The sequence below is a fragment of the Zootoca vivipara genome, chromosome 7, assembly GCF_963506605.1.
Source record: "Zootoca vivipara chromosome 7, rZooViv1.1, whole genome shotgun sequence".
Lineage (NCBI taxonomy): Eukaryota > Metazoa > Chordata > Lepidosauria > Squamata > Lacertidae > Zootoca > Zootoca vivipara.
The window spans coordinates 54790729-54814879 of NC_083282.1; the positions used below are offsets into that span (position 1 = coordinate 54790729).

The window sequence follows — 24151 nt, forward strand, 5'->3', positions numbered from 1 at the left end:
TTTGACACCATCGACCATAACATCCTTCTGGATCGTCTAGAGGGTTTGGGAGCTGGGGGCACTGTCATGCAGTGGTTCCGCTCCTTCCTCCTGGGCCGTGTTCAGAAAGTGGTGGTGGGGGATGAGTGTTCAGACCCCTGGGCTCTCACTTGTGGGGTGCCTCAGGGTTCTGTCCTCTCCCCCATGCTTTTTAACATCTATATGCAGCCGCTGGGAGAGATCATCAGGGGGTTTGGGCTGGGTGTCCATCAGTATGCTGATGATACCCAGCTCTACCTCTCTTTTAAATCAGAACCAGTGAAGGCGGTGAAGGTCCTGTGTGAGTGCTTGGAGGCGGTTGGAGGATGGATGGCGGCTAACAGATTGAGATTGAATCCTGACAAGACAGAAGTACTGTTTGTGGGGGACAGGAGGCGGGCGGGTGTGGAGGACTCCCTGGTCCTGAATGGGGTAACTGTGCCCCTGAAAGACCAGGTGCGCAGCCTGGGAGTCATCTTAGACTCACAGCTGTCCATGGAGGCACAGGTCAACTCTGTGTCCAAGACAGCTGTTTATCAGCTCCATCTGGTACGCAGGCTGAGTCCCTACCTGCCCACTGACTGTCTCTCCAGAGTGGTGCATGCTCTAGTTATCTCTCGCTTGGACTACTGCAATGCGCTCTACGTGGGGCTACCTTTGAAGGTGACCCGGAAACTACAACTAATCCAGAATGCGGCAGCTAGACTGGTGACTGGGAGCGGCCGCCGAAACCACATAACACCGGTCCTGAAAGACCTACATTGGCTCCCAGTACGTTTCCGAGCACAATTCAAAGTGTTGGTGTTGACCTTTAAAGCCCTAAACGGCCTCGGTCCGGTATACCTGAAGGAGCGTCTCCACCCCCATCGTTCTGCCCGGACACTGAGGTCCAGCTCCGAGGGCCTTCTGGCGGTTCCCTCACTACGAGAAGCCAAGTTACAGGGAACCAGGCAGAGGGCCTTCTCGGTAGTGGCACCCACCCTGTGGAATGCCCTCCCACTAGAGGTCAAAGAGAACAACAATTACCAGACCTTTAGAAGGCATCTCAAGGCAGCCCTGTTTAGGGAAGCTTTTAATGTTTGATGGATTTCTGTATTTTAATGTTTGATGGATCTCTGTATTTTAGAATTTCTGTTTTGTTGGAAGCCGCCCAGAGTGGCTGGGGGAACCCGGCCAGATGGGCGGGGTATAAATAATAAATTATTATTATTATTATTATTAAGCAGGCAAGCAGTAGACTGTCAGATGAAACGGGAGAAGCAATGTTCAGGGCATTTATTTTATAAGGCAAACTTCACTCTAGCAAAAACAGTAAAAACAAACAAACAAACAAACTAGCACCTTATCAGCTTGAAGCAGGAAATGAAACAATGTGAGCAACATAGGGAAATGGGAAGGGCCTGGAGGAAACTGCAGCGTCGAAAAATACTTGCATTGTCATTTAATCCTAGCCTTTGTTTTCACAAATACTTTCTATCATACAATGGCCTGTTATATTTGGCATCTTCAAACGTACCTGTGATGCCCATACCAGGTGCAGTAGTTGCAGTAGTGACCAGCAGGGCAGCAACGCTGATTTGGCTTCCCTGCGCCATATGCCCCTGCCACTTACCAAGAGGGAGAGGGGTAAGGTGGCAGGGAGCTTGGCAAAGTGTGGGCACAGTGCCAGAAACATCGGATTGGCTCCACTGCTGCGCCCACACCATGCCAAGCCTCTCTCTGAACTGCAACTCATTACCAAGCTTAAAACCATGGAGAGACCTGGTCTGAATATACATAAGGGTTTTGTGACTTCTGTTTCAGTGTATCTGAAGAAGTGTGCATGCACACGAAAGCTCGTACCTATGACAAACTTAGTTGGTCTCTAAGGTACTACTGGAAGGAACTTTTTTATTTTTTGTTTCAAGCCTCTCTCTTGTTAACCGGCAGTGGCAGGAGCCTTTCGAAAGCCAACTCAGCAACACAGCTGGGTCTATGCTGCCCCACCAGCTGCTACTGTTCATTGCCAAACAATATGGTGGGTTTTATGGTGGGTGTGGACAAGGCAAGTGCAAAGCTACGTGCATCTTATCTTGCTGCTGCCAAAGAAGACCAGGAACTAGAGATGTAGTTCAAAGGACATGGGGCAATGGTTCGAGCTAGGAGGAAAGTGATGGGAAGACTGGCGATCAGGGTGTCTCAGGGAAAGTGGTTGAGGGTTACTGGCTTCCTTATGGATGGATTTCATAGCTTGAAGATGCCAAAGGTGTAATGGTTACATCTAATAATATTCATCAACACAGAGGCGTTTGCAGCCCACCGAAGTTGTATCATAGTTCAACGTATGTTCAACCACAACATTAACCCCCATGCTATCTTCTCACCTCCACGGCTAGGAATGCATCGACCTCGTTGTGGAAGGTATCGAAGAGGAGACTCAAGGCCTGCCTATTGGAAGAAACAACAACAGACAGCTTGGCACAGAAAAAGGAAGCAAGTCACGGCTGGTACGTATGGAGGAAACAGTTCTCTGTCAAGGCGAGTTCTTAAGCAACAGCCCAAAGCCATTGGTCCATCTAGTTCAGAACTGGCAGTGTCTCCTGAGTTTCTCAGACAGAAGACTTTCCCATTCCTACCTGGAGATGCTTGGCTTCAATCTGGGACCTTCCGCATATAAGCCACGCTCTACCACTAAGCCAGGGCCCTCTCTCCCAAGAGGCTGGAGGGAGTTCAATATGGAAGGCCTAAATTAAGAACTCTAGCATTGGGTCTATTTTTTTTCACTTTTTGGGGGGGGGCCACAGTGCTTTCCCCCTAGAAAAATAGGTGCCAGCACTCACCATGAAGTTGTTCCAGTAAGTGCCACACTTTTTAACAACAACAAAAAGAGGTGCTGGTACTGTGTACCCTTGAGTACCCCCTGGAAAAAAGCACTGGCTGTACCTAGGCCACCCGAAGTATGCTGCCGCCGCCACTCCATAAAGTCATAGAATTGCAGAGTTGGAGGGTCATCTAGTCCAACCACCTGCAATGCAGGAATCTTTTGCCCAACCTGGGGCTTGAACCCATGACCCTGAGACTCTCCGTTCATCTTTACCTGGTGATGGTCTGCTTGATTGGCCTTTCCTGGAGGTGAACGTAGTGGTTGAGCGTGGAAGGACTCTGGTCATCGTTCACCTGCATAAGTGTAGGTTAATTACTCACATACATCCTGACCCCGTTTGCATGTAATGCTAAGGCAAACCATGGCTTAGTGTGAACGATGAAATGTGCAGGTTCCTGGAGCAAAATCGCCGTTACTGTGTGCCTCCCCTGGTCCTGCTGCAGCTAAGCCATGGGCCGGCTTAGCATTACTATTATTTTTCGAAGTCGAAAAAAATTGTAAGTCGAATCCCATAGGAATGCATTGGGAGAAAAAAATTCGTAAGTCGAAGCAACCCTATCTAAAAATTCATAAGTAGAAAAAATCCTATCTAAACAGCATCCAAGATGGCGGACGGAGCTCCATTCGTAAGTAGAAACATTCATAAGTCGAGTCATTCGTAAGTAGAGGTACCACTGTAACTTACAATCACAAAAATAGCGCAGGTCTTAAAAATACACAATTCAGGTGTCAAAACCAGAATTAATAGGTACCTCTTCAGTATTTGCTGAAGCTGAACAGTGAAGATGCCTGACGCACCTCTGTGGGGAGGGGGTTCCGCAACTTAGGGGCTGCCAGAGAGAATCCCCTCTCCCAGACCACTCCCCTCCTGGTTCCACCCACTTTTAAAACCCGAGAGTTACATGGAAGGAGAGGGCTTTTCAGTGGTTTAACACTTCTGGGTACAGGGAGGTCCTTTTAAGGAACAGGGAGGTACAGGGAGGTCCTTTTAAGGAGCAGGAGCAACATTGCTTCCTTCAAAAGGACCTCCCTGTACTTACTTCCCCCTTCTCCAGTGAGGTATCAATCATTCCTGGGACCCACCCACTCAACCCCCTACAGGTAGCTCCAAGAATCCAAGATGGGCAAGGGTCAAGGAGGCAGGTGGTTGGCGGTCCGCATCCTTAAGCTGCAATAATTGAAACAGATCCAGGATGGATGAACAGACAGTGCTCTAGATGCACCATTGGACCTTAGGCAAGATGGAGCACATATTCCATCTGTACTAGTAATGGCAGAGACAACACATAGTTCTGTTGCTCACTGGCAAGCAAATACTTACCGTCCTAGCCAAGTCAGTGCGCACAGCCTTCCTCTTCATCAGCTGCAGCCGGATATCAATGTCAAACTTCCTGCAGTGCTGGATATATTCATGACTTCCCAGTGGATGTTTGCTGGAAGGATGCAAACACATCAAGAAATTGTAACTAAACGGCTTTTCCCTCTGTGCTGCTGTATGGAGGATAAACCAGGCAGGAAAGAGCAGGTTACTTGGAGCCTCTAGCATCTAATATATCCTAGCTCTGCAACTGCTTTGGCTTGAAGACACTGGGTGCGTCAAGTAATCTTTATATACTTCAGTTTTTCTCCCAGAGAATCAGAGATCTACAAATTCCATAGCTAGGCTTTAATTAAGTGTATATACTTTCCCCCACCAGTGTAAAAAATAGCAACTCTCAAGAATGTCCAAAAGAAAACTTGAGAGATTCAGGAATGACAAAGAATGAAAGATTAAATATAATACCGTATGGACACCAGGTGAATTCTAAAAAATGTTTAACCCTGAACTGCAACAATGATAAAAATGTATTGAAGCAGAGAATCTTTGGGAGGTAGATTAGCCAAATCACAATTTGAAGACCTCGCTATTCCTAACTGTCCTGCAACCTCATTGTAGCTCATGACCTCTCAGCATGGTCTACTTAAGACCCACATGCATCTTTGCAAACCCAAATCTATAACATAAAGCCCTGGAGCCAACCTCTGAGCCTGCGATTCTAATGAAACATGCCCACAGAAGAAGCAAAGCTATGCTGGAAGGGGAGTGACACAAAGGAAGTCTGGTCCTTTCACCGGCCAGAGGAAAGGGTCAATTCTTATCTATGTCAAGCCTGCATCCTGGCCTAGACTAGGCACAGCTGCCACCACACAAGAAAGCCAGTTTGCAGAGGCAGGAGAGAGGGAAGGGGGGGGGGGGAGAAGTGCTCTGTTTTTAAAGGGAAGAAAGAAAAGTAGAGTAATAATAATGAAGCTCAGACCTCAACAGCTGGAAAAAGGAGATAGCCAAAAAAAGGGAGTCAGGAGCGCCCACAGTACAGTCACAAAGGAAGATTTTGCATTCATTTTCAGGAAGTGCTGCAAGGTATTCTTATTCAGGTTGGCTTGTAACACCTGCCCCTAAGCAGATAGGGAATTCCTGAAAACATTTAATTTGGATTGGGCCTGGAGGGCCTGCTGCTGCTGCTGCTGCTCTCATTGGCTTGCTCTGCTGCCACTCCTGTCCTGCCACACATCCACACCCCCAGCTATTCTGTGGGCAAATGGGGGGGTGCTCCTCATATATTCCCTGATCAACTCAGGGAGTGAGAAGGAAGAGACAGAGCTAACAGAAGGGCAAGGGGCCTTGGGAGGGATCACAGCTTGGTGTTACACCCCTGGGTTTGCCTGCAGATGGTCCCAAGTCCAATCCCTGGCATCTGCAGTTAGAAAAGAATCAGGTAGCAGGTGATGGGGCAAGACCCCCGAAGAGCTGCTGCCAGTCAGAATAAACAATACTGGGCTAGATGGACTACCTGGCGTGCTTCAGATTCTGGGGAAAGGGCCCAGTGCAAAGTGGTAGAGCATCTGCCTTGTGTGCAGAAGCTCCCAGGTTCAATTCCAGGTAGGGCTGGGAATGGTCCTTGTCCGAAACGCTGGAGAGCTGCTGGTGGTCAGTGTAAAAGATCTAGAGCTAGGTGGACCAATGGTCTGCCTATGCTCCTACGCGCTTGAAAGTATGTATATGTGTTCAATTAAAAGGAGCATCTATCACTGTTGGTGCTTGTGCAATTTAAAGTGTTTGTCCCACAGGAGAAGCCTGCCTGCCTGGCAGATTAAATTTCTGCTGCTTCTATTCTCGAGGCTGCAACCTGAATGGGTGTTGGCATTTTGAACCCTATGAAAAGAAGGATCTGTATATTTTATGGAAGATTTATTTCCGTGTGTCTCCTGTAGGTAGACTCCCCAACCCCCCCTCCAATTCAACGCCCATGCCTGGTATCTGGGCTCAAGTCTGGGCATGTCAGGTAAGGAGTAACCACAGGTAAGTTTGCCTGACCTCTCAAGTGTGAACTACATGAAGTTCCAGAAGTTCTTTAAGTATCTGACATGCACCAGCAACAGGAATGGTTGTTTTATATATATGAGAGGCATTATCAAACGCATACAGTGAGGTGTAAAAAATTTAAATGTTAGCTTTTCTCTACAGAAGGGCACTCGTGTCAAAAGCTGAGGGAAACCAACAGCGCAGGAGCTTGGAGCTTGAGAAAACCCCTCACCTTAAATTGTGCAGATGAGAGCTTAGTTAAAGGCAGAGGCACAGGATGAGAACAGAAATCGTGCTCCGGCGGCATGGCGGCAGCAGGAGGCCCCCATTAGCTAAAGTGGTGCTTCAGGTTAAGAACAGTTTCAGGTTAAGAACGGACCTCCGGAACAAATTAAGTTCTTAACCAGAGGTACCGCTGTACAGACATTCTGAGACAGATGTATAAACTTCGGCATGGAATCTTGAACAGAAGCAACTTTTTGTTTTTTGTTTTCAGGATGCGTCAGTTATTCAAAGTGTTGGTGCTGACCTTTAAAGCCCTAAATCAGGCATCCCCAAACTTCGGCCCTCCAGATGTTTTGGGCTACAATTCCCATCTTCCCCGACCACTGGTCCTGTTAGCTAGGGATCATGGGAGTTGTAGGCCAAAACATCTGGAGGGCTGAAGTTTGGGGATGCCTGCCCTAAATGGCCTTGATCCAGTATACCTGAAGTAACGTCTCCACCCCCATCGTTCTGCCCGGACACTGAGGTCCAGCACCGAGGGCCTTCTGGCGGTTCCCTCGTTGCGAGAAGCCAAGTTGCAGGGAACCAGGCAGAGGGCCTTCTCGGTAGTGGCGCCCGCCCTGTGGAACGCCCTCCCACCAGATGTCAAAGAGAAAATCAACTACCAGAATTTTAGAAGACATCTGAAGGCAGCCCTGTTTAGGGAGGCTTTTAATGTTTAATAAATTAAAGCCGCCCAGAGTGGCTGGGGAAACCCAGCCAGATGGGCAGGGTATAAATAATAAATTATTATTATTATTATTATTATTATTATTATTATTATTATTATGCAGAATGCTGCCTGCTAGTCTACGTGGGATTTAGGCATCCTCCTGCCTCCTTGCCGGACTGTGCCGAGTGCTGATTCACAAGTCACTGCGGGACTCAGGAAGCTACTCTTCCCCCTCACCCTGATCCATGCTTTGGGTTTCTTTATTTTTAAGATTGCCTTCTATGCCCGGACAGGGAGGGAATTAATATATATATAAAAGGATAAACATACCAGGATTTTTTTTAGAAAAAGGGGTAAACAAACAAACTCAACACACAGCCTAAGAGCTCATTTTCACAACAAACAGAAATCAACAGTCTCTTCTTGAAGAAGACACGTGTATCTCAACTCTAAATCCCACTGAAGTCTTTTGGATTTGGACAGCATTCTAGGATTTAAATGACCATTAAATCAATTTGTGGGAGCAGACATGTCCTCCATTTCCACATCTGTCCCGCCTGTTAGCTGACATGTACAAAATGTTTAAATAAAAGCAGTCATTAGTTTTCTAACATGCTATCCAATGCTTCAAAATCTCTCCTTTAGAACTGGAACTGAAACGTAGTGCTCAAAAGGTTTTATCGCTCAAACAAATCAAAATGTTCACGGGAAAATTATTATTACAGAGACTGGGATTTGTTCATGTGGTATCGCCTGGACAAAAACCTAACAAATTCCCCCCCATTCTAGTGCTGTAATATTATTCTGAACATCATAAAATCATTATGGAATTCCAAATAAGCACATTTAAAAATACAAAAGATAAGCAGAGTTCTTTCGCTTTTATTTCTTAGACTGCCTTCAGCAAATAAATAAAAAAAATGGTACATGCCCAAAGCGCATGTGGTTTGAGATTAAAGCAATTTGCTAGCTAACTGCCAAGTCAGCAAAAGAAGCTACAAAATTGTTGCAGTGCATCAAGCTGAAACTGCAGCAAAGTTGTCCTAGGGGAAGCTTGCCTGGAAGGAGGGGCCAGCAGTTTACAACATTACTGTAGGAAACAAAGCCTTCCTCTTTTTGCCATATATTCCCAATGTAACAATGGGACTAGTTACTAAAACCATTTCAACTGTACACTGGCAACAGCACTTCGTCTATTTCAGAGATTGTCACATGCAGGAATAAAAAAAATTGGCCATTTGCACCAAGATGGACAGAATGTGGAAAGCCTGTGCTATGTCCCTTTCTGCTTTATAGCTTGCCTTTTAGTTGCTAACAGCTTGCCTAGCACTGTCAAACAGGATCTCACGGCCAGCTTTTGCATGTTTCAAAGTACAGTTATCAATTTGTTCTTGATTTCATTGCTTTATATATTTTTAATTTTGTTTTTTTTTAATACCACCCTTCATCTGAAGATCTCCGGGCGGCTCTCAAGATAAAAATGCAGGATAGAAGCACAAAATAGTTAAAACCCCCAAAAATACCCTCCCCCCAAACACATTTAAAAGGCCGTAGAATATTAATCAGCCAAAGGCTTGGTTGTAGAGGAACGTTGTTGACGTTTTCGTTTTACAATTAAGCAGTGCATAAATTTGATGAAATAAATTAAATAAATGAACTCCAGATGTGAAGGAACTTTGCCTGTGACCCCCTGGTGTCCCTCCATGCTGACGCGAGTCCCCAACCACCACATAGCAGAAGCCTTTCCTTCCCTTGCTATTTATTTTGGCTCCAACAGAGTGGAGGAAAGGCAGGCTCACCATTGCTAGAGGAGGACAGTGGCTGCACTCTTCCGGAAAGCGCCACATGGCTACCATTTTTAGTAGTGCTCAAAGAGCACTGCTGCGGTGTAGTGTTGCTGCAGGGCATTTCACTGGTGGCCAAGCAGTATCCCTCACTACAGGAGGGCTGGGAAAGGGGGCACAGGGCAGCTGTCCAAAGATGACACCCTTACTTCATCCTCCTCCACTTTCTATCTGGTGGCATGAGAAGAACTGAAGGAAGGCCTGTCAAAAAACAAACCTCTCTGTCTTCAAGAAGCAAAGAGTCCTGCGGCCCAAACAATAAAGGGGTTTGGGGGGGCTTGTTTTGGGGAAGACGAGAAGCTCGATTTTTAAAAAAGGTTTCCAAAGATCTTTTGAAGGCGCTGCTGCCACAGAACAGGGCATTTGCACACATTAGAGAGATTTCCATCCGGATGGAAGGTCAAGCAAGGAGCATTTCTGCTTTCTGCATCCGGCACTTTGTGTCCTGCCAAGGCAGCAGGCGTACAACACAGGCGGAGAGAAGGGTCAGCTCATTTCATTTCAATCTACGTGCGGAAAAGGGGGGGGGCGCAGCCTGTGTACCAATTTGCACAGGGAATGCCTGCATTTTTTTAGCTCGGGCAGAGATTTTTACAGGACCATAAACACCACCAGTTTTATTCATATCAAGATTATTGTGCTAAGCTTCCCAAACGGATACAATAAAAGTGTGCCCCTATGTTGCAAAGCATGAGTTTTAAAAGACAGAGGGTTGACAGGAGACATGAGGCAGCGCACACGGAATATAGTTCTACAAAGCTGTCTTTCTAGGAGAGCAAGGGGACTGAACAGGGCCTACTACACACCAACAAAACTCGCCCTGTTCTCAAGCGCTACAGGCAGCACGGCCCTTGCACCACAGCCCTGAGGCGAATTTCAGCCCTCCAGGTCTTAAAAGCAGCCTTAACTCCCACATGTCGAAGAAAGCTGGCTTAAGGACCTTAAGAGAGTTTGCTTGCCTTCTGCACATGGTCTTTGAGCCCTAACAGAAGGGTTCTCCACAGGGATCGGGAGCCAGAATTTGTTGCTTCTACCGCTGTGGCTAAGTCTCACTATTACTTGTTTACAAGCTGGGAAGCTGTAGCCACCTGGGACTACAAAAACAGCCTCCAGGCAGGGTGCGACCCATGAGAACAAATCAGGGACCCAGATGTGCAGGAGAGTACACAAATATGAGTAAGGTCACTATGGGAGGGAAGGGTGGCCAGGAAGCATTATGTGCAGGGCTCAATAGCCAATTTAATTAGTGGCTGGATTCAATAATCCCAGTCCAGCTCATTAATCACCAAACCATTATTTCAACAGCAAGGAGATGGCCTCCCCTCTGCAGCCTGTGCAGCCACCAGATGCCTTGCTAGCTTGCACTTATGATATAGACTGTAATTCATGAATAGACCTTTTGCTTTCCATAAATATGGTGCCAGATGCCTCTGCAAGGAAAAAAAGAAAGAAAGCAACTTAAAAGGGGGAAAAAACTCACGGCGCCTGTGGGTTCTAGGTTGGCAGTGCAACTTCGACTCATCTGATACAAATTTCTTGTTTCTGCTTTTAGTTAAGGCATGTTACATGAAAAGAAAAGAGATTTCTCTGCTGGTGGCAACATGGCCATTAAAAAATAAGAAAGCATTGCAAGGACTAATAAGAAATATTTCAATAGCTCCTACTGGTTCTATGGGCTTCAGCCTGGGACATTGTTTCCCAACTCCCCCCTGCAGTGGTTGGCTGAGTTCTTCAGACAGGCAGCCATTCCCTGGACTCCATTGCAGCCACAAGAGATTTGCTACGCAGACAGTGCCTGCTCAAAAGTGCTAAGAGATCTTGTGGTGCCAAAAGTGATATACGTAGTTAGATATCTGAGCCGTTTAGACACTCCCTCCCTCCCTCTCTCTTACTGTCATTCATCAATGCAGAGAAAGTTAAGCAGTGGATTAGGTCGTTTTGCTCACTGCCAGGGCTCCACAAGAGCACGAAATAGCCTTACAAAAACACTTTCATAGTGTTCCATACATAAATAACGAAATCTGGGATATTTGTTCCCTTGATCTGGCTTTCAGTGCTTGAGCTCTCCCTTGCACCCCCCTTCTCTCTCTCTCTCTCTCTCTCTCTCTCTCTCTCTCTCTCTCTCTCTCTCTCTCTCTCTCTCTCTCACACACACACACACACACACACACACAGAGAGAGAGAGAGAGAGAGATGGTTGTCCGCAGAGGGCTCTGTGGTTTTTAAGTCTGTTCACTAACAAGCTAGTCCCAGTAATAATCAGTTTGCACTTGCCAGCTTGCATTCCCAGTCGCTGTAACTGGACCACAAGCTCTTAAGATCAAAACGGCAAAGCCACTCTCAGTGCCTCCGTACATAAATGAGTAATTTTTTGGTGGAAGTGCAGCACACCATGGTCAAGGAGGGCAGGTCGGGTGGTCTAAACCGTCTGCCTAGAGCTTGGAATGCTAGCTCCCGGGTGGAGGACAGCCAACCCATAGGCAAGGTTTATTGATTTTTCTCCTGAAAGCAGATGGTATCTTCATCATTCCCCCAGAGGAGATTTCATCTAACCACACTGCTCAGTACCAAAGAGAAGGAAAAAAGGAGCCCAAAAGATGGGACTGTTTTTCAAAGGCAGTAAATGCGGGAAGGAGATATGTGCCCCACTGTTCAGCTTGCTGAAAGCAGAACCACGTATGGAAGGGACACAAAAGCGCTCAGTCTACAATTCCATATCACAAAGTGCACCAATTGTCTTGTGGAAGCAGTTGGAGACAGAAGTATAGCAGCAAACCATTTTTGCCTTTTAAATGCCGTTTCCAGCTACAGTATGTCTGCTTGATGATTACATCAGGGAATGCATCAGTCTCCAGCACATTCTATCTGTGAGTCTGCTTCATTTATGACCATTCCGTAAGATTTCTGTTGTGCTGGGGCTCAGGGAGAAAGCAATGCACATCCTCCATTTGGCAGCTAGAACTGGAAGAGAACTACAGGAGCCCAATCAGTCTAAAAAGCACTAAGTCAGCCCACCGCCATACACAGCTGAAGACAAATAACTTAAAGAAATGCAACTTATTTGACTCATCTATCAACTTACTAAGCATGACACTCATCTAAATTCTTCCTTCCTAATTCATGAAGTGACTCTTCCATGGAACATGAATTTCAACTCAGTCAATGAGGTTTAGCAATATCTTTCCACAGCCCAAGGCTTCCACTGGGGTGTCTTGGCAGGAATCGCTCAATGATTTAAGAAATAAGGAAGTAAAATACATCACACAGCCCTAACTATGCTCCTAACAGGTGCTAAAATAATCCAGTCTTCACATCACCCTGCACTGGGAAGAAGCGGGTGTTATATGCCAAGCAATGATTAAACTAGTGGAAACTGTGTGTGCAGCAAATGGGTGAAGTCACAGAAGTATCCCGAATGGAGGCTGTGAAATTGTGACTGATGCCGTCCTGACAAACATGGCAGTGACTAACCCAGATTTCTATTTCTCTGCTTATTTAAAGAGATTTCTATCCCAATGTGGTCCTTCAGTCTTTCTTCAGTGGTGGGAAAAGTCTATGGAACGGCCTAACACAACATTCTGTGAGATGGGGTGGGGGAATCTTTGAAGATCAGAGGGAGGATCTATAAAACACACTTTGTAAGAGGGTTAAAGAACAATAGTGGTCAATGGGGCAGCAGCACTTACCTGATCTCCCATCACTAGCATTGTTGCAGCTTAACAGAAGGAAGAGGGATGAGGTTTGTGAGGTGCAAATGCACCAGCAGTAGCACTGGATTGCCTCAGCCAGTACATTTGCACCAGGCTGACCTCACTGCCACCTCATCCCTCCTCCACCTGGTATCTGGCAGTGACACCAGTGATGGAGTCAGGTAAGCACTGCCACACAGCGCTACTGACCACTACCATTCAATATATGTGCAAAGCTTGCAAACCAAAAGGTAAAGTATTGTGGTTGTTAGGGGAGCACTCCATAGGTAGCATCCCACCCCACAAAACATCATTTCTGCAGCACACCATGTGAACACAATATTTAGAATGCACCACTGAGGCAAAGAAAAAGGGAAAACCAGGCAGGACAAGCAGGACAGTCTTTAACAGCACATGCCTCTATGTGTCTACTCAGATGTTAATTGAGTTTAATGGGGCTTCCTACAAAGTGAGTGAGTATAGGATGGCAGCCTAAACCTTTTTGGGCAAGCATTGCCCATTGACTTACTTTTGCAGGAATTCCTCAAGGCCACACAGTTTGAGAACGAAGTCATCCACATCGATGTCACACAAGTCATCATGAGTGTAGCACAAAGTCTGATAGATGAGCAAGTCCACGGTGGAGGAGCCTGCCAAGATTGGGGGGGGGACACAAACACAGCATGATGAGTTTCAAGACAACATTCCCTGGAATTCACCATCCTGGGCCATTCCCGCCTAAGCCTCCGGCATCACTGACTCCACAATGCTCTTGGAACCTGATTATATTTATGTTCCCTTCACAGCAGTACAAAATGTCGCCAAAAAAAACCACCCAGACACTCCCAACCTAGGTCTAGAAGAGACGTCTGTAGTATTAACTTCTAGCACAGCTTGTTTCATTGCTGTGGAAAGTAGAATATAATATACCTAATATTGAAACAGTTCTCAATACTTCCTGCCCCCAGGAACCACTTGAAAATTGCTGGGGTTCTCCTTGGATTACTTAAAAATAAAAGATCACAAGTCCTTGTTAGCCTCTTTGGTAATATATCCCTGGTCTATTTGGCCCCCGTCTCTGTCATCTCCCAAAAATAAAAATCAAGAGCAAGACCAAATATATATATTCCAGCATCTTTCTGTGGACCTTATGAATAGAGTTTATGGACCACCAGTGGTCCACAGACCACAATTCGGGAACATTTGCTCTGTTGATACGAGTGGAAAGTGCACCCCAGTTCAAACCAGCAAAACTTACAGTCACAAGTAAAAGTGAGAGGCTCCTGCAGGCTGTCGTAAACCACAGTCACTTTCAAGCTGACTCCATGGCCAAGGTGTTCACGACTGAGGTTGACAGCACTCCAGACAAAACCAGTAAGGGAATAGTCCTTGGTACTGTAGCCAGATCTAAGTCTGTGGGCAAAATGAGATGGGTACAATTAGTTTCCATTACCACCGAATGCCCATTCTTGTGGCATCTGATAGGATCTCCTCTTTTCCCTTATTCTTTTTTAAATAAGGGGACACTGTCAAAGGTCTTTGCACTTGATCGCCTCATCTTTGACCCCTCTTAAAATTTATACAATTTATTATGCTACTGAGATTCTAAATTTCCCATTTACTCAAATAACTGATTTGATCTTCTGAAATACTGTATTTGGCTAAGCTAACACCAAATCTAAGATTCCTGCCTTAAAGGATCTTGAATTTCATAACTACCTTGTGAGGTCAATCAAATGGAGTGAGTATGAAAGAGCATATGACCTAGAGATTAATTTGTGTTTGAACAATGAATGAAACTCAGTTTTGTTTGCCCTCAAGCATGATAACATATTCCAAGCAGTAGCTGTATAGGGCTTAACCAGGAAGCTGCCTTCCTGACACTGGCATTGCTACACCTGTGTCCTGGATGGGCAGTGTGGCAGTGAGGTTGGAGCTGCACAAATGTACTGGCAGGGGCACCCACGCAGCCCTTACCTATCTGCCACCCTGCCCCATCCAGGTAAGTTGTAGCAATGCCCATGCTGGAAGGGCAGCTTCATAGTACTGTCCCGCCACACTGACAGCTAATCATAGAATCATAGAATCGTAGAGTTGGAAGAGACCACAAGGGCCATCCAGTCCAACCCCCTGCCGATGATCTCAAGTAGTGCAGAAGCCCAGATAGTTGATGTGTTGATTGTCAGTAACCTAGACTTCATCTAACTCTAGACATGCTGAAGTAGACTGCAAAAGGATGGATGGGAAAGGAAAATATCATGTATGTACATCTGAAGAATACTGAATCTTTTTGAGATGTGCTACTTAGAGAAAGAAAATGGAGAGAGCGAAAGGATCACACTGGCCAAATGTCAGAAAAATTGACTTCTCTTTTCTCTAACAACAGGGTAACTCTTAGCCAGACCAACAGACTGAAACTCTGTGCTGGTTTGAGCTGTGTGTGTAATCCATGTCATGGGCCTTGTGACATTCCCCACTGTCTTTACTTTCAAAGCATGGGAGGAATGCTTCTTCTGCCTTCTGTTGCTGCATTATCGCAAGCCATGCCAGGAATTATAATCCCAAATAGGTTCATCCTCATCCAATCAACTGCAGGCTTAGACGCTTTCCACTGGAGCCATTGCTTAAACAAAGTGCAACAAAAACTCTAGGGACAAAGAGGATTTTTTCCCAGTCGCTGAGGATTAATCAACAGCAGTAATTAATTGCTTGAGGCAGTTAGGCCATTGCTTATCTTAATTCCTTCTATTTCCGATGTTCAGAGGTGAGGTAGCCAAGGAGATGCTATCCATGCAAAAGAGGGAGGTCCTGGCAGGCTCCAAGAGAAATGTCAAGCTTTGGAAAATTGGGGGGGGGTAGGGGAGCCCCAAGGGGGAAGATCCTCAAAAAAACAACCCAATGAGGACAGAGTATTTTCAGTTACAGGTAGGTAGCTGTGTTGGTCTGACGTAGTCGAAACAAAACAAAACAAAATCCTTCCAGCAGCACCTTAGAGACCAACTAAGTTTGTCATTGGTATGAGCTTTCGTGTGCATGCACACTTCTTCAGATATTTTCAGTGGCCAAGGAATTATGACTGTTTGGTGGGGATAATGGAAAACTAGATGGAAAGGGGAATGGAATGCAGTAGAGTATGGCTGGCTGGCTGTAACAGGACCACTCTACAATGGAACATTTTATCATAGGTCCCACTTACAGATACTGACCACAACCACAGTTCTGTAAGTTCTGGTCCTTATGGAGCCCCCTTGGAGGGGATGGGAAGCAAAGGCAAGCCAATGAAGACTGAGCATGCTAGTGGGCACAGAACGCTGACCGACTGTGGGGCAGTGCTGGAATGGACCGGTTGGAATTCTGAATAGCAGCACTCTGCACTACAACATTTTGATGCAGGGCTCCCTTGTAGATACTTAGGTTCCAAGGAGGATTGCAGCCAAAGGATCCCCTTGGTAGGGTGCTTTGACGAGTCCTAGACTGGTACAGGTGGTGACCATTTTGTGCCCATTCAATACACATGCGCCATGGAAGGGGGCAGAATGGAGCGGGTTGGGCTTATGCCAACGCACACAAAGATCCACAAAGCAACCCCCACACAAAGGGGGAGTTGCCTATACTTACACATCCAGCATATGGCAGAAAGCAGCAACCTCTTCATCCTTCTCCTCAGAAACCTCAAACAGCTCATAGCCATTGGCCACAGGGTAATGCTGAGAAGTGGTCTGATACCAAACAAGAAATGGAAATAGAGACAATACTCTCAGTGAAATATAGTTTCTACTATCCACCCCCAATCTCAGATTTCTTTTCTTTCCATAACTCAGTATACAGGACTGGATCCTAATCACCACAAGTGAAGTTTCCTCTTGGAACAAGGCATTCATTCTTCCTCCATGCTGCAGACTTTATTCCTCATCTCACCCCAGCCACTCCTGACTGATGGTCAGTGACCCTCAGGAATGATGAGGGATGTAGCCTAGGGGTGGGGGGTGGGGCTACAGCCAGAGAAAAGTCTCGGCTCTTCTTGTGCAAGAGGAAGTGCTGTTGGTTCATATAATCTGTGCTTAGGATCAATTCATGGAGAAGGTGCACCAATCTACACTGTCAACTGGGCGAATCTGTCAGCTTTTGATTCTCTGTTTCTCATTTTTTTCCAATCTTAAATTCAGTTCTCCACATTTATGCAGCACTTTGCAATTTTTTGCAAAAACAAAACATAACCTTCTGAAAATTCATCAGCATTTTAATACGAATTTCTCCCAACCAACACATTTTTGTACACTGTTCTGACAAATACAAACATTTTTTTTTTTGCAAACGATTTCCCCTAATGCACATGTAACTTTCATGAATATAGGGATTTATATGCATATTTTGGCCTAATATTATGTATTTTTGTATGCACTGCTTGGCTATAGAGCAGCACTGCAAAATTCTGAAAACTTGAGTTTTGAAGGATGGCGGTGTTTCAGTTTGCATAGTGTTTTGAAAAGTGTGAATTTTCCAAGTCTGTCTTTAAATGTGAACTGAATCAAATTTCTTTCTCATCTTCTCTACCCACAAAATTAGGGTACCAAAAAATAAAAATAAAAATAAATGGTTGAGTAGAAAAAACAGATGTCTGCACATGATGAAGTGTGAGAGTGTTTCTTCTCCATATGACTTCCTTTCAATTCAACCCACCTTAACCCTAACAGCCTTGGCAGCTTTGTAGTGCTCTGATAAATGTGGGTTAAGTTGTACATTGAGCTTATGCTGCAGATCTAACCAGCTCACTGTATTGAGGAGGTTCTTGCTTTGGCTTTCAGCTATTGATTTAATGATTAATATCAGTTATTGATATGAAGACAACAACTGCACTCCTTTGAACCAATGCAGAACTCATAACTGCTGCAAATAGCTTTGGGTTTGTTGCCCGTCTTTTAAAAAAAAGAAATGAAGAAAAATCTTGAATGCCACATGAACTGAAATGATCTTCTAAGTTCAGTGCTTGAACATACCATAAAGCAGATTTGTAACCTAGCAGTTCTGAGGGTAGCTGTAGGTACACATCCAGCAGCCTATCACTGGTCCACAGCCTGATCTTCACCACATTTATATTTATAGGATTTATTTCAAATATTTCTAAATCACTTTTCTAAAAACATTTCCAAAGAGATGTACAAACACAATGTAAACAACGTTAAACAGTTATCATATGGCAAAGATGAACTAAATAGTATTCCACAGCCTAAAAGAAAACTGGCCAGAATTTAATCAACGACCCCATAGAAAGGAAAGTCTTTGTAGAACAGTGTCCTCAGTGGTTTTTCCAAGAAAAATAGGAATGTATTGGTTTGTAAAGACTCAGTTTTTATACAAAGGATCCTCCTCAAAAACGAAACTTTGCTAAAGTTTCTGCTCTGGAAAGAAACTAGTGGAAGACTGAATGCACATAGATTCATACCCCCTGCATATGCATTTGGGTTATTTCTTATGCAATCTCTCTCAAAGATCTGTAGCTCTGCTGGGATGGTGTTGGTATTGTTATGCACCAGCCATGGCAGAAGCAGATGCCATTTAAAATAATAAAATAATAAAAACCATCATTGTCATCACACAGGCTAGCTAGTTGTTGTTAAGTTTTTATTTTTAGAAAAGAAAGAGGGAGAATTCGCAAAAACATTTCTTTTTTGTTTCCAGTGCCTCCTTCCCAAATGTTACAGTAGGATAAGGAGCAAGGACAGAAACACTGTGAATGCCAGGCCAGAGTGCAAGCATGGTCTCAGAGCCTCAATTCACTCCTTCAAAGCAAACAAAGGTCCCACTGTCAGAGCAATTAACCCACCAAATAGTTAGAGGAACGGGGAGAGAGGGAGAAAAAAAAGGAGAAAGGGACAGAACACAACAGACACTAAAGACAATTTTAATGCTCCTTTATAATTAGTTTCTTGCACAGCAAAAGCAGAGAACGACTTACATAACCTCTGCCAGCAGCTTCTGACAACATTTTTCACTGAGCGTACGGGGAGAGTTGGTCCCGTGAAGTTTAGTGACGATGCAGAGCTTGCTTGTATTTATATCCTTCAGATGCCAGAGGTATTTGTCATCTACTCTTATGTCTAAAAATACACCATTGACCCATTCACAATCCCAGCAGCAGCGAGGAAAGGATATCCCCATGGATACCCCCTGTTTCCAAGAATCTTTTACAGCAAAGGATTTCTTCTATAAAATAATTGCTATGCGATTCTTCTTAGGATCCTTAAAAAAAGGATTGGGAAGGTAAGCGAAGATGCAAATACTCTATCCAATCCTTGTTTACTGACAGGAAACAATTGGCCCGAGGATCATGGGACATTTCAGAAGCTGTAGCTTCTGGGAAACAGGACCTATAACAGCCAGGATGAACTCACGTCTTTTGGAAAAAAGTTTTTACTGGACACTGTCATTCCCGTTGACTGCTGTTGTGTGGATCATATAAATAGCACAACAGATGTACACAGCCCTTTCAAGGCGGCCGATGTGTGCCAGCAAGCTTCAGTAGAGGCAACATACAAGTGGGACAATGAATTCCCATGGTGACATTTAAGTCAGGATGAGGAACAGGAAAGAAGTTCAGAATCTGTTATTCCAGAAGCATCCTAGGCAGCTGTTTCTGTGCACTTCCACAAGAGCTCTGCCTTTCAGTTCAGCATTTTCGTGCAAAATGGTCAAACGGAAAGTGGGTCCCGCACAGAGAAGAGACCTAATGTTGTGGGACTGGGTGATGAATGCAACAAATGGTCTTCCTAGAGGAGCAGAAAGGGGAGCAGGACCCTTCAGCAGATCTCCATGCTGCCAGGGATCCTGAAAAGTCAGTGTATATTAGAGGATGCATGCATAAAAGCACACATATTACTGAAAACAGCGTAAAATGAATTATATTAGGGAAAATTGCTTGCAAAAGTTTGCATGTTAGGTCAAGAGCCTACTAGCACAACCGCATATTTTCATGAGGACTTTAAAAAAATGCAAACTGGTGCAAACTGAACTTAAGATTGGAAAAATGAGAACTGGAGAAAAAACAAAACTCACAGGCTGACAAGGTTTCCTTCTGCCTCCCAGAGCAACCCTACTTCCTATAAACAGAAGAAATGACTTAGAAAAGCAGGACCTTCAGTACCAGCTGCTGCTGAAGTGTCCAACTAAGCTATACTTAAGGCTACTCAGAAGGACCAAGAAGCATATGGAAACAACTGCTTGAATCGGGGCCTGGCTGAGAGCCAGGAAGGGGGGGGAGCCACCAGCTCCTATGTAAGCTCCCAGTCTGAGCTGCCTCACTGATGAAGCAATAGCTGTCCTCCAAGGTCCTGTCTTCATAACCTGGGGAAATGGAGAAGTGATATGTTGTTTCCATATGTTAAGCAGGTACTATGGGTAGAGAACCAGGAGCATGCAGACTGGTAGGGTTGGATTACTGTGAAAAGGCATGCCTATGAGCCACACAGGATACAGCTCCATGGGGACTTGAAATCTAAGCAACCAAACTATGTTAAATCTATTCAGTATGTTGGGGAGGGCTTGAGGTTGTTGCTCTTTTAAGAAAGGAAGCAGTTGGGGGTGATCAGAATCGGAAGCGTAGCACACAGGGAGCAGCAATTAACCCTTTGCCCCCCCCCACAGAAAAGAGCTGCTATTGGTGGACAGAAACATTATAAGCATCTTACAGCAATATTAAAGAGCCTTGCATTTAATTCGTACATTTCAAATGCTGTCAAATTCAAATGCCTAGAAATCAAAAGCTGATCAAAACCATGATAGGTTCACAAACCATCACTCAAAACACGCAAACTTTGTCTCTGTTCCTTTTCAATTCCTTTTATAATGCTTGGTTGTACTTAGTTGGGCTTAAACACCATTTCAGTTGACCCTCTACCCAAATGTCCACACTGAAGAACACAAGCATCCTTGGGTGGTGGCCTTTGCACCTATAGCTGCACATATAAAAGCTTCCACGAGATCCTTGAACAATTGTATCATAATATGTGTGGGGAAAAGCGGGGGGGGGGGGGACGGGGACAGAGTAGGTAGCCTTATGGCAGGCATTCCCTAACCACTTTCTGATGGCTTAACTTAGCATAGAAAACAGTTATATCCATTGAGATGCCACATTTTCTGAGATGTAGCTACAAATAATCTCTGGAGGAATAAAAAACTTCTACTAAGGACTAAGAGTTTGGTTTTGGTGAATGCTAGGAAAGGTACCAAATAATTTGACTCCTGTAATGATACACACTGCATCTGAAAACATAGAGGCAGGGAACATTATGTGCATCCCTCTGCCACACCACAGCAGAAGGACTTGTTGTATGTAGCCATACATCATTCCGCTTACATAAAAATTGCCTTACCGGATCTGCTGATATCCTCCGGTTCTTGTTGGGTCCAGAATTCTTCCTTCCACCAGACCTGGAGATGTAGGTCCTGGGAGGTACCTGAGGAGGCATAGTCTTGCTGCGGGCAACTGGCTTCCCGCTGCTTTCTTTCTCAAAAATGCTTCTGCCTTCCTTCCAGCTCCACGGGGCTTCCCTCAGAAGGTCGGTGTCGTAAGTGGACTTGAGGTTGAGCCGGGTGATGGCGTCGTTGATGCCATCGTAGTCCACTGTACTGTACGGGTCCTCTTCCGAGATTCTACGGCCCAGCAGTTTCCCATCAGCCCTCTCGTGAGTTGAGGAGAACATGTTGATATCATTGGGTTGGGAGCCTTTCAAGGAAGCTTGGTTCACTTCAGAGGCATTCCAGATGGCAATGCGAGGGGGCAACGGGGGAGGAGAAAGCTTCTTAGGGGAGCTGCCACTACTACTGTTCTGGTGGGGTGTGCTATTGGGGGGGTCAGTGAGGAAGTCACCCCCCGTGCTGTTAAAGATGTACAAGTAGTCGCTGGAGAGAGGTCCCTTCAACCAAGGCTGGCTCTCTGGCTCAGGCAGCAGACTGGATGAGGTAGAGTTGTTGGTCCCAAAAGCTCTTGAAACCTCCTGGCTAGAGAGAGCATTGTAGTTCAGGGTAGAGTCTGAGCCAGACAGGCCTCTCATGACCTTGATATTGTGGCAGTCGTTCCTTACAGCAGGCTTGTTGTAATCCAGAATTGGATCATCCCAGGAAATGAGAGGCTGGTCAGTATTCTGCTTCGCCTGGCTCTCCTCCTTGTCCTGCCTCAGGCGGGACAAAGCATCATACTCCATCTGCAGGGCTTCTGCAAGAGCCAGCTCCTTGTGGCTGATCCCCACGGACTCCAAGGACTTCCAGTGCTCTCCATTGCCTCTACTTCCAGACATCTCTTGTAAGGGGGGGCAGGGGGGAAGCCACTGAATCCAGTGACTATTGGGTGCTCAGTTCAGGGCTTAGGAAGAAAGTCATGCTGTGCCACCAGTCACCTACAAGTGAACAAACCAAAAGTAAGTGTAAACAGGCCAGTTCTCATGAAAATTATCAGCTTTACTGAGAGTTTTGGTTGGCATGCACTTTTGGGGGGACGGAAGTCCTCAAGTGAAGCTGGGTCTCTTAGTGCTTATCTGCCCCTCAGGAGGACATGTCTTCTGCCAGTTTCTGATGAAAAGTATAGGAGGTGCACACTCAACAAGAGTAACTAAATTAACTATTTTTCTAGAGAAATAGATGCCAGAACTCACCATGCAATGCATGCCCCCTCGTTCTCTCATAATGACAATGGCACCCACCTGAGAGGTGCAGGAACTGAGTTCCAGAAAGTTCCAGCTGAAATAAAGCCCTGACTGAAGTTTACCTTGAAATTTACTTCAGAGCATCCACATGACTTTCTTGAAGCCACCTGTGGGATTAGTGATGAGACCAAAATAAGATAGTTGTTTTCTATCGAGGATAAGGAAGCCCAGAAGCCTTCTGGTCAATTTCCCCATATTGTCAAGAAAGCCCTCGTTTTCTTTAGACCGTATTCTACCAATGATGTGACTCCTTTAGAGCCAGATGCTATGCAAAAAGTATAGCACCTCTTCCGTAATTGAACAACGCAGCATTGTTTGGAAGCAAGGGAAGAAGTTAAAGATTGACAGAAGAATGGGAAAGGGAAGATGGCAAAGGAGATGCATGCTGTGCCCCATCTGCAGGGCTTAAATCAGCTAAAACTCCAGTATTTGGTCTTAAAGGGCTTCCTGAGTATGCAGTATGCCTGTTGTTACACTCCATTAGTTTTCTATTATATTCTTGACACACTTGGAGGCTGTAAAGTAAAGACAAGCTAAGGGTGTGCTCCTATACATACTTACTTGGGAGTAAACCCTACTGCGAGGTAGGCCATGTGTCCTACCTCACGGGGGGCACAGGGCAGTCCTCTATTTGAAGACATCCTACACTTGAAGGGCCATCTGCATAGCGAGTGTGGCTTGTCCTAGAAACTCCCCTCCCCTTTCTCGATGTGGTTCCCTCCATAGTTCAGTGGGAACCTTAGTCTCATCTGTCTAGCAAGTCCTCGCTGCCCTGCCGAGTGTTGACGTATTGTGCACCAGTAAATAGGATAACTGAAGTTGTTATCCTGATGCTTCCTTGAATTAGGCCATAGCTGTTGCGAGATTCTCAGACAGTGAAAGCCCATAAGACACTACAGTTCAGACAGATCCAAATCTGGTTTAAGGAGGATAAAGAAGTGATAGCAGAAGACTTTATATTATCCATCAACAGTTAGCACCTAGAGAGCAGAGACTGAGCAAAGGCAGAGGCCACCTGGTCACAGTCCTCCTCACCATGGCAAGATTTTTAAAAGTACAGTAATTATTTCTGAATTTGTATCCATACAAATAAATGACCTTAGGCAAATTTCATTCAAATCTGTGCCCACTTTTGTCCTTCTATTTCACCTAGCTCTACTGAAGCTTGTCACCTTGCCGACAAAGGTCCGTATAGTCAAAGCTATGGTTTTCCCAGTAGTGATGTATGGAAGTGAGAGCTGGACCATAAAAAAGGCTGGTCGCTAAAGAATTGATGCTTTTGAATTATGGTGCTGGAGGAGACTCTTGAGAGTCCCGTGGACTGCAAGAAGATCAAACCTATCCATTCTGAAGGAAATCAGCCCTGAGTGCTCACTGGAAGGACAGATCCTGAAGTTGAGGCTCTAATAGTCTGGCCACCTCATGAGAAGAGAAGAATCCTTGGAAAAGACCCTGATGTTGGGAAAGAGGGAGGGCACAAGGAGAAGGGTACAACAGAGGACGAGAAGGTTGGACAGTGTTCTCGAAGCTACCAACATGAGTCTGACCAAACTGCGGGAGGCAGTGGAAGACAGGAGTGCCTGGCGTGCTATGGTCCAAGGGGTCACGAAGAGTCGGACACGACTAAACGACAAAGTAAATATGCAAGTGACTGGATTATGCATAATCTTTATCAGAGGTCAAAGCAGCCTGCTACCTGAAAAGAGCTGATCACACAATGAGCTGTTGAGATATGCACAATATAGTCCTTTCGCTTCTC

At 45.3% G+C, this 24151-nt stretch overlaps 1 protein-coding gene across 2 annotated transcripts in view; it reads right to left on the reverse strand.

Moving 5' to 3' along the window:
• Nucleotides 1-24151, reverse strand: part of PIK3C2B (phosphatidylinositol-4-phosphate 3-kinase catalytic subunit type 2 beta) — a 97792-nt gene that overhangs the window by 51414 nt on the left and 22227 nt on the right. The window contains exons 1-7 of one of the 2 annotated variants that reach the window (XM_035121409.2): nt 18651-21035; nt 16313-16413; nt 13953-14107; nt 13224-13344; nt 4203-4314; nt 3095-3174; nt 2382-2445 (exon numbers count right to left, since the gene is read on the reverse strand). In XM_035121409.2, the coding sequence (XP_034977300.2) occupies nt 2382-2445; nt 3095-3174; nt 4203-4314; nt 13224-13344; nt 13953-14107; nt 16313-16413; nt 18651-18680 (663 nt within the window). In that variant the 5' untranslated portion in view covers nt 18681-21035. Of the gene's footprint in view, nt 1-2381; nt 2446-3094; nt 3175-4202; nt 4315-13223; nt 13345-13952; nt 14108-16312; nt 16414-18650; nt 21036-21063; nt 22087-24151 lie in introns of those variants that run through there. The other variant, XM_035121407.2, reaches the window with a different exon arrangement.